A 10,108-nucleotide genomic window follows, 5' to 3' on the forward strand; every position below is an offset into this window, starting at 1 on the left:
ATTAAAAGTCAATTTATAGTATTTATTATTTAGTACCTAATTTTTATTTAATTTATTTTTTATAATAAATTTTAAATATTTAAAAATCATTTTATTATATTTTTTAAATTAAAACTTATTATTAATCCTTTTTGAACAAATTAGTCAACATTTTTTAAATACCATAGCAATTATTAATGTTAAATCGTAAATTTTAATAAGATAAAAATAAAGTATTCATTTAAAATATTAACTAATATTAATAAAAAAATGTTGAGTTTCCCTGTATATATATATATTTTGTACGCCAGAAAGAAATTATTATACATGTAATTCAACGAATCTACAATTTTCTTGGCTCTTTTTATGCCTAATTATTCACGAGCTTCCTATATTAGCTAGTATTCCTTAATTTCTATTTATTAGTTTGCTCATCTCATATTTTATTCCATCTTGAAAAGATGATATATTTAGTTAAAGCCCATTTGTTAATGTTCATTCTTAAGAGTAACCCAGTTTTTCTAACATATAACGAGGGCAGGGCACATGCATTTGTTCTCGTTTTCAATTCCTTCAACGAGGACATATTCAAATTCAATCATTAATGACTCGGATAATGAGCATTCAACAAGAAATTAAAATATTATGAGAAGTTTGATCAGGAATTACATAAGTCAACAAATTGAAAATGAACTTGTAACAAGGATCGAATTAACCAAGTATACTCTTGAGTCTTGATGAAGGCATTTAAGCAGGCAGTAATAAAATTTGAACAATAATTAAATGGAATGATGAATAAGAGTTAGTGGGATTTGAAATTTCCGACATATGGAAGCATGTCAGGAGTTAAACGAAGGAGACGAATGCTTCTCTCCATTTCAAGTTCGGTGATGCGTCGAACCGTTGCCCTGTAGATTTCTAAATTATCAAAAACTGGTATGGCTTTGTAATATTGATCCTGAAGCACTGCCAGTTGCTTAAATTTTCTTATCTGTTCATCCAAATCCCCAACGTACACATGATTCAGCTTCTCCATCACATCCATTGCAATTCCCTCCACTATTTCAGATTCCACTCTGTCATCAATCAATTTCAATTTCCTCATTCAGGATGATCATATAATATCACATTTATCTCTAAAATTATATTCATAATAAAGAAAGGAAGGAAGGAAGTTATTACTTGTTGAGGGAGCATCCCCAACCAGAGTGATTAGCAGCTTCAGTCAAAGCCTCCCTCCAGATTTTGACTTTGTTCATCTCACCTTCAAACCGTTGTTCATGCTTGCCAAATGCATCACCATAACTCCCGATCTGGTTCCGCACCACGGCCGGATCTACGCGATAGAAAACAGGCACAACAATTTGGTTACTCGTCTTCTTGCACTCCAGTATGTTGACAACTTCATCCAAGCACCATTTTGAAGCCGCGAAGTTTTCCGAGAAAACAATGACGGAAAGCTTAGCATCCTTGATTGCTCTAAGAAGCCTCTCAGGAATCTCTTCTCCTCTTCTGAGGTCGTGATCTATGTAGGTTCTTATCTCTAGCCTTCTTAGTGCAGCATTCAGATGGCTGGTGAAGGTGTTGCGTGTGTCCTCACCTCTGAAGCATATGAACACTTCGTGTTTCTCTTCACTTGAATTTGCCATCTTTGGACTTTTAACAAACAGGTACGCTGCAATATGTTGTTTTCTTCGATTTCGATGAAATTGAAAAATGTTTAGTCCTTCTTATACATTGTATATAGAAAGAAAAACATGTTACTGCTTAATAAAAAAAAAATATATAAATTTATAGATGGTTTTTAAAATTTAATAATCTTAAAGTAGGGAGTTGAGTACAACCTTGTAATTTATTTCAAGTTTTATTTGACTTTGACTTTACATTATTGAGTTTTTTTTTCCCTTTATATGTGTGTTATATGGAATCATTGGGCGCCGAAAAATAAATAAATGACAAATGGGGTAGTGTACTTCCTTGTTCCTTCCTGGAAGATGGTGATTGATTATATATATGGAATGTAATGGAATTCAACGATTCTCATAATCTGCGTTTAGGGTTCATACTTTGATTCAACTTGAAAAGGAAAATCAATATAATAAACATTTTGTTTGCTAATAAATACTCTAAACGCACATGTTAAGTGGTAAATTCTCAATTTTTACTTACATTAAAAACTCTCAAATTTTTTACTTTTAAGAAAAAAAAAGAAAAAAAAATGCTATTTGATTATAAAAACCAATCACTAAAATTAGTCGCTAATATATTTATGCATACATATATATAATTTATATATAATTTAAGGAGAATACTCCCACAAATATGGTTTAAACATTTTTTTAAGTCGTTGACTTGTCATAATGTAATGGTAGTATTTTTTAGACCTAGATGAATTTGGACGGTTTTCATAATTCTATCTGAGTTTATAATTCGGACCAGGTTTACATAGACCGATTGGGTCTTTGTCATTTTTTTTTTCAAAGGAAAAGTATGAGAAGTCAATAGAATATTTGTACAATATATACAATGAAGGTTTATGGAGTATTAGAGATATAATCATTAGTGTTATCTTTTTTCATCAGCTAAAACTTTTAGGATGAGTGGTATCATGACATGGTATTAGAGCACTAGACCTTAAAGGTTAAGAGTTTAATTCTTGGTGAACTCCAAAATTAGCTTAAACTTTTGAGAAGATGTTTATTATCCTAGTACTCAGATGGTTATTTTAGATATTATGAGGGATGTTCATTTTATAACTCAATAGCCTATTGTCTCCCTAGCGGGATCCTTCTTCAAAACACAACGTCGTTTAACATTCCTTCCTGGGCTCTCCCCTTCTCCTCCCTCAGTGTCACTCTGTCATCTCTCTCACTATGGCTCACTTCTCGCCTCCGGTCTCTCTCACTGTCTCCCGTGTCGCGTTCAAGCTCCTCGTCACTCTCTCGGCTCCAGTCTTTCTCATTGTGTCCGATCTCGCACTCAGTCGCTTTCGTGCGGCTTTCCTGCTCTCGTCATCGCTGGCGGCAGAAACAGTAGGTTCCGGGATTGGTCGTCGTCGTCGCTCCCTATCTTGTCGCCGTCTCGCACTCAGTTTGAGACTTCGTTGCGCTCATCGTCGTCGGTAGCAGAAACAACAGGTCCTGTTGCTGATCGTCGGACTCATCGCTGTCAGCTTCCTCCTCACCGTCAGCTTCCTCTCCGCTGTCAACTTTCTTCGCACAATCAAAAGCTGGTCCCACCCAACCTAGAGGATCTGCATCGATCTCCTTCTTCCTTGAGCCAGAGGCGCTGGTTGCCTGGTTCCGTTGATCGGCTCTTCTCCCTTATTGCAGATGCTATCCATCTTCTACTCTCTTACAACTCCTCGTGCCCCAGATGGTCGTCTCAGGTACCATTCCTCCTTTCCGTATCGCTACTTTTCCTTCTCTTGCTTGGTTCTGTCTGTGTTGGTGCTCCGGCGGCGCAGCGATTTGGAAGAGGGACTCGACGATGCGATGAGATAACTCCGTTTTTCAATATGTGACTTGCCTTCTCGTCGTTTTACATCCAGCTTCTGCCTCCATTAGCCTGCTTCCTTGCCTTTTCTGGATCTTCGTCGGCGATGATGCTGTTTTGTCCAAGGTCCATCGCCGTTTTTGGAGTCTGGTTAACACTCGATTTCTCAACGGAATCATAATTCCTCCCCTTCTGCATCGATTCTTTTTCCTTGTTGTTGCTACCGATTTCATCTTCTCCAGGAAGCTCTGTTACGCTGCAATTTGCCGCTGCCCATGTCACTCTCCATAATTCCTGCCTCTTACTGGATTTCACGCTAACAAGTCCGCCAGTGGGTATCTTTTCACCGTTATTTTGTAACAAATTCTCAAGGCTGAATTCTCCATCTTGGATGGCATATTGTTGGGTCATTTTAGGAGCCAAAAAGTGCTTCTGTTTTTTACTTCATCAGAACTAGATGCATTAGATCATTGTCCTCATCAAAACAGTATAGAAAGTAGGTTATTAGCAACTTCAAAGTATCAAATGTTGGCATTTGTAATGCCGTTTTTCTCTTTCATCAGTTGACATATCCAATGTATAACCAATAGAAGCAGCAACTTCTGTGACATTTCATGAATTTATCAAGATAGCACCAGCACCAAGAAACTGTGCAGTGCCTCCAAACTGATAAATAATATAAAACCTGCAAACTCATACATAATTTGTAATAAAAAAATTTTTGTTAGATGTAATGAATTAATTTTAGCTCACTTTATTATTTTTTGTTAAGCATAAACAGTCCAAACCTAATTGTGTTTGTCCAAAAATACTTTTTTATTTAAAAGTAAAAAATCACTTAAAATGAATCAAATTATTCAAGAATTTGGTTTTTTCATAATAATATGTTTGAATGAACTAAAACACAAGTGATGACACTTGTCAAATTCTCATGCATAGTCTTTAAAAAAAGTTATTTTTGGTGTATGTAGGTGAGTAGTTTTCATAATTTAATTTATTTTTAATATGTATTATAATTTAATATATATTTTATGTTAGTGACTAATTTTAATGTACACATAACATAATTAAAAAAATATGTTTTAGAACTTTTACAATAATACATAATACAATAACAACAACAAACTCTTTTTTCACTAAGTAAGATCGAGTACATAGATTAAAGGTATTATTAAATCCTATCATATATAATGTATATAGCACATAATATATATTTAGTTGAANGCACTTCTAAATTAAAGTAGTAATGAGAATTGTAATTCTATCTTTGTATTTTTAGTTTAGATTCGATAATTGTATTTTTTTAAGATTTGACTTACCGAACCTATAGTTTATTGAAATCTACTCTAAATATATCTAAATCACGTGTGGAAATTAATTAAATGATAGTGAGTTAAATTTTAGACGAATGTTGATGGCAAAGTTGAGAGCATCTAGGGTTACCACTTCAAATCCTAGCAACTTATTATTAAGACATTCTCTCCTGTATGTTAATCATTCACCAAAAATGTATACCCTAGATCAGAGTGAAAGATGCAAGATATATATTTTTTAGTTTCAGGTTATTTGAATTTTTAACTGCCATAAAACTTATGCATCAATTTGAATTTTAGCTAGTTTTCTGTTAAAAGAATACATAAATGTTGCCCAATTGACATGTGGTGATGTGTTTTTGGAAAAAGGAATTATAAACAAAACACACGTATAGTTTTTTGTTTTTGATAAGAGTAAAGCTAGGGAATCAAAAGCATATCAGCCAAAATTCAGTCAAATATTTTTAGATGAATTCAAAATTTTTACGAGTTAATATATATGAATGTTTCTTCTACTAAGTATTAGAATGTTTCTTTTTCATATTAAATGGATGTTCTTTTATATATTTTTCGAATTTGTGATTGTTAGAAGTGTATAGATTAATGTGAGAAAAAAGAAAAAGATTTTTATAGGTTTTAATTAGGTTTATTTAATCAATTTAAAAAATTTAAAATTAATTAATTATTGATATAAATTAATATAGTTTTGTTTAGTTTTTGGCTGATAAATTTTTGGTTCCTTATACTTTTCCTTTTGATAATATATCGAACTTGAAAATACAAATAGTACATTATTGAAGATCAGCGAGGACAAATTCAGCAATTAATCACTCGCTATCAACATAAAAAGAAAGCATTTCATTTTATTTCAACCAGAAAAGAATAAACACGAAAACTAATAAACATAAAACAAATTAAAAACACAAGGAGGAATAATTATGAGTGGTATAATTAGCGGGATCCGAAATTTCCAACATATGGAAGCATGTCAGGAGTCAAACGAAGGAGACGAATGCTTCTCTCCATTTTAAGTTGGGTGATGCGTTCAAGCGTTGACTGGTAGATTTGTAAATTTTCCACATTTGTTATAGCATTGTAATATTGTTCTTGAAGCTCTGCAAGTTGCTCAAATTTTCTTATTTGTTCATCCAGGTCACCAACATACACATGATTCAGCTTCTCCATCACATCCTTCGCGATTCCCTCAACTATTTCATATTCCACCCTGTCACGCCAACATATCACTCAAACAACTTTATTATTATCTCAACTATTTGAAATGTGCGTAATATGAACATGCTTTTTTATGAAAAAAGGGTTGAATTTAAATAGGGTAAAGTATGTTTTTGTCTCTAATGTTTGGGAGTAAGTTTTAAAGTTGTCTCTAAGGTTTGAATCGTCCTATTTAAATTTCTAACGTTTTAAAATTGACTCAATGTTATTCTGCAAATCTGTTAACGAAATTGACGGCAGGACAAAATTGAGACGATTTTAAAATATTAGAGATTTAAATAGGACGAACACGTTAGAGACAAAAATGATACATATACAAATAAATTTTAATTTTATCTTTTAATAATATCAATTTTTTACGATACATAATTATTCAATTATTTTTTAATCACATCTAAGTAAATTACACTTAATCACATTAATTTATTCTAAATAAATTTACTTTTTTATCCGTATATTAAAATTAAATTCAAATTAAAAAAAAAAGAAAAGAAAGGAAAGGAAGTTACTTGTTGAGTGAGCATCCCCAACCAGAGTGATTAGCAGCTTCAGTCAAAGCCTCCCTCCACTTTCTGACCTTATTCATCTCACCTTCAAACCGTTGTTCATGCTTGCCAAATGCGTCACCATAACTCCCGATCTGGTTCCTCACCACGGCCGGATCTACACGATAGAAAACAGGCACAACAATTTGGTTACTCCTCTTCTTGCACTCCAATATGTTGACAACCTCATCCAAGCACCATTTTGAAGCCGCAAAGTTTTCCGAGAAAACAATGACGGAAAGCTTAGCATCCTTGATTGCTCTAAGAAGCCTCTCAGGAATCTCTTCTCCTCTTCTGAGGTCGTGATCTATGTAGGTTCTTATCTCTAGCCTTCTTAGTGCAGCATTCAGATGGCTGGTGAAGGTGTTGCGTGTGTCCTCACCTCTAAAGCATATGAACACTTCGTGTTTCTCTTCACTTGACTTTGCCATCTTTGGATTTTTCACAAACACGTACGCTGCAATATGTTACTTAATTGATTTTGGATGAAATGGTAAAATGCATAGTCCTTCTTATACATTGTATGCTTGACTTTTGGGAGAAGTGGTAGGACAATATTGTAATTTTGAGTTTACTTTGACTTTGGATTATATGGAAACATTGGGCGCAGATAAAGGAAAACAAGTGGGTTAGTCTATTTCCTTGATCATCCCTGGAAGATAGAGATTGATTATTCAACGATTCTCGTTTTATTTTTTTTCCCCGATATGTTAATGCTTCTGGAACTTATTTTTAAAATGTTACATTTTTAAAATTATTTATGTATCACTGTTTTATCATGGTGACATTGGTACTGAGTGCTGACCGAGAGGCAGAGGCATAGTATGCAAAGGTGCCTATCCTAAGACTTTGCAAAGCACAAGATGGAGACTCAGCTACAACTATTTTGATGTGAATACTTGAAGACTCTTAAATAATTTGACATATTTTGTTAAATTGATATCTGATCATTTTAATTATCAACTATATATAAGAATAATTACATCTGAATTTTCATTGAAACACAGACACACCTTTTTTTAGTCTTTCAAATTTAAAAGTTTGCTGATTTATATAACATAATTAATAATTTTATAATAGCATTTTAGATCTTGAAAAATTTTGAAGTGCTTATGAATTTTTTTTTAAATTGTCTAAAAATATTAAAATAAAAATAGAGAAAGATGAGATACATCTTTTTATTTTTGAATTTTATGTCTAAAATTTAAGTATCATAAAATAAATATTTAGGTTGCGGTTGTTTTCATAGACAAGACATAGAGATATGGACAATAAATATCTAAAAAGTATTTGGATAGAGAAATATAGACACTAAACACAGTGTCTTCAGGACAATTTTTTAGACAATAATAAATACAAAATTGGGAAAATGGACACGAATTTTTATTGAACATTTTTTTCCTTTTTTTCATAGATGACTATCTTTTTTTAAAAAAACCTAATTTGACTTCTGTGCGACTTAGTTCTTAGAGGTTTTTAGAGTATTCAGAGAAGTATTCTCTTTTTCTTGCTCTTTCTCTATTTCTATATTTTTTTTTCATTATGTTTTTTTCTCCTTTTAATTAAATAAAAAGACCAAATCCAGTATCTCTTGAATCTCTTAATTTACACAATAAAAATTTTAGAAAAATAACAAATTTAAAAAAATACGAAAATAAATTGTACTCAAGATTTTAAATATTGATTTGAACAAAAGAGACTGAATTGGCAGAAGAAGAAAGGAGAAAAGAATGAGAGATATGTTTTAGTCATTTTACATAATATTTTAATCTTATTAATATATATCCAAACATAATATTAAACATTATATTATTATGTACAAAAAATAATTTTGTGTCAACAACGTTCTGTCATGTCTACAAAAATAAACGCAACTTTAGATATTAGAGACGTGTTCCAACAACAAAAAAACCTAACAAATAGCACTTAACAAAACAATAACACCCAAGAGCGGCATATTGGAGAGAAAAAAAACAATAAAGCGACGATTTTCAATGAGCTGCATTTAGGGCTAATACTGATTCATAAACCCATTTATAGTTGAATCAAGAGCTAAATGGGCAATTTGGGTATACAACTCGCATGAATACTGTCCCCTGAAATGAAATAGTTCTCAGAGAACGTTTCCGGAAATTTCCCAAACTCAAGACCAACAAAATAGAAAAAAAAAAGAAAAATGATAGATAAGTCCTTAATTTTTTAAATTTTTGACAAATATATTTTTGATAAAATTTAAATATAAAAAATTTTTTGACTTTAACAAATAGAGAATAATTTAATTCTTCTGTCTATTTGTTTCTTATACACCGAATAGAACTGGCTGACGTAGATGAAACAGTGTCTATGTGTCCATTACGGTGTCATGCTAGAAGGGAAATAAAGTTCGAAGGATAAATAAGTCATTGACGTTATTTTACAAATAAAGTTCGAAGGACAAATAGGTCCTTAAGAATTTAGTTTATTATACTTCTATTATGAGAATTTAGTTTATAAAAGTATGCTTGTATTTTGAAATCTAGTTAACTTGTTGTATTCTGCAATTTAGATTATTTGATTAAAATTGCAGAAATCAGGTTTGTTCTGTTTTATTTTTTATTTTTTTCTTAAATTGCATTAGTTCAGTTTTCTCACATTAGTTAGCATTAGTTAGAATTAGTGCATTTGTGTATTAATATTAGAATTTGTTAAATTACATTAGTTCAGTTTTCATCATATCAGTGGCATTAGTTAGCATCAGTTCATTTATGCATCAAATTAGCATTAGTTCACTTGTGCATCATTCATATATAAGTTAGCATTAGTGCATTTGTGTATTATATTAGAACTAGTATTTTTATCCGTAATAACATTACGGGAATAAAAATTTTTTAAAATTATAGTTCACTTTGTTCTGAAATTATAAATTATGCATGACACAAAAGATTTATAAAACCAAACTACTTTTACAAAAAAGTCGTAAGTTGACAAAAGTCTCTGACTAAGAAGACCAAGATATCTGTAATCGGATGACATATTTTGATTTGTCAAATTACTAATATAAAATATAAATTATATATAGAGTAAAAATAGTAGAGAGAAATAGAAAAATGGAGAGAGGTAGACGAAAGAATTTAGGAAAGAGTTTATTAATTTTGAAAAAAATATTTTCTCTCAATTTTAATAAGAGTGTCATGTGACACATTTGATTATTAAATTAGATAGTAATATATGATACATAATATAGGTATATTTCAATTAGATAGTAATATATGATACATATAGAAGCATAATGAACTAAATTCTCGAAGACCTATTTGTCCTTCGAACTTTATTTGCAAAATGACGTCAATGATTTATTTGTCCTTCAAACTTTATTCCCCTTCTAACGTGACAGACACCTGGACACCGTTTCATCCACGTCAGCCAGTTCCAATTGGTGTATGAGAAGCAAATAAACAGAAGGATTAAATTATCCTCCGTTTATTAAAGTCAGGAACCTTTTGGTATTTAAATTTTATCAAGAATGTATTTGTCAAAAATTAAAAAAAAAATCAAAACCTACCT

At 31.4% G+C, this 10,108-nt stretch overlaps 2 protein-coding genes across 2 annotated transcripts; both read right to left on the minus strand.

Moving 5' to 3' along the window:
* Nucleotides 1–596: 596 nt before the first annotated feature.
* LOC107481174 (disease resistance protein RPV1) lies at nucleotides 597–1,726 on the minus strand. Its single transcript, XM_016101388.3, has 2 exons — nucleotides 1,162–1,726; nucleotides 597–1,055 (listed from the first exon to the last, which is right to left on the minus strand). Exons 1-2 carry the CDS (start codon nucleotides 1,626–1,628, stop codon nucleotides 782–784), a joined length of 741 nt encoding a protein of 246 aa, XP_015956874.1. The 5' UTR covers nucleotides 1,629–1,726; the 3' UTR covers nucleotides 597–781.
* Nucleotides 1,727–5,630: 3,904 nt separating this feature from the next.
* On the minus strand, nucleotides 5,631–7,056 carry LOC107481172 (disease resistance protein RPV1-like). Its single transcript, XM_016101387.3, has 2 exons — nucleotides 6,530–7,056; nucleotides 5,631–6,012 (listed from the first exon to the last, which is right to left on the minus strand). The coding sequence occupies exons 1-2, from the start codon at nucleotides 6,994–6,996 to the stop codon at nucleotides 5,739–5,741; spliced, it is 741 nt and encodes a 246-aa protein (XP_015956873.1). The 5' UTR covers nucleotides 6,997–7,056; the 3' UTR covers nucleotides 5,631–5,738.
* Nucleotides 7,057–10,108: the final 3,052 nt, after the last annotated feature.

This window comes from Arachis duranensis, chromosome 3, assembly GCF_000817695.3.
Source record: "Arachis duranensis cultivar V14167 chromosome 3, aradu.V14167.gnm2.J7QH, whole genome shotgun sequence".
NCBI classification, from domain to species: Eukaryota; Viridiplantae; Streptophyta; class Magnoliopsida; order Fabales; family Fabaceae; genus Arachis; species Arachis duranensis.

What these genes read in the sequence shown, in the direction of transcription:
- LOC107481174 (XM_016101388.3), bottom strand. Translation starts at nt 1,628, where the DNA reads ATGGCAAATTCAAGTGAAGAGAAACACGAAGTGTTCATATGCTTCAGA. An exon ending in TGGGGATGCTCCCTCAACAA is followed by an intron (nt 1,056 to 1,161) that starts GTAATAACTTCC and finishes GATTGATGACAG; the next exon opens with AGTGGAATCTGAAATAGTGG.
- LOC107481172 (XM_016101387.3), bottom strand. Translation starts at nt 6,996, where the DNA reads ATGGCAAAGTCAAGTGAAGAGAAACACGAAGTGTTCATATGCTTTAGA. An exon ending in TGGGGATGCTCACTCAACAA is followed by an intron (nt 6,013 to 6,529) that starts GTAACTTCCTTT and finishes TTGGCGTGACAG; the next exon opens with GGTGGAATATGAAATAGTTG.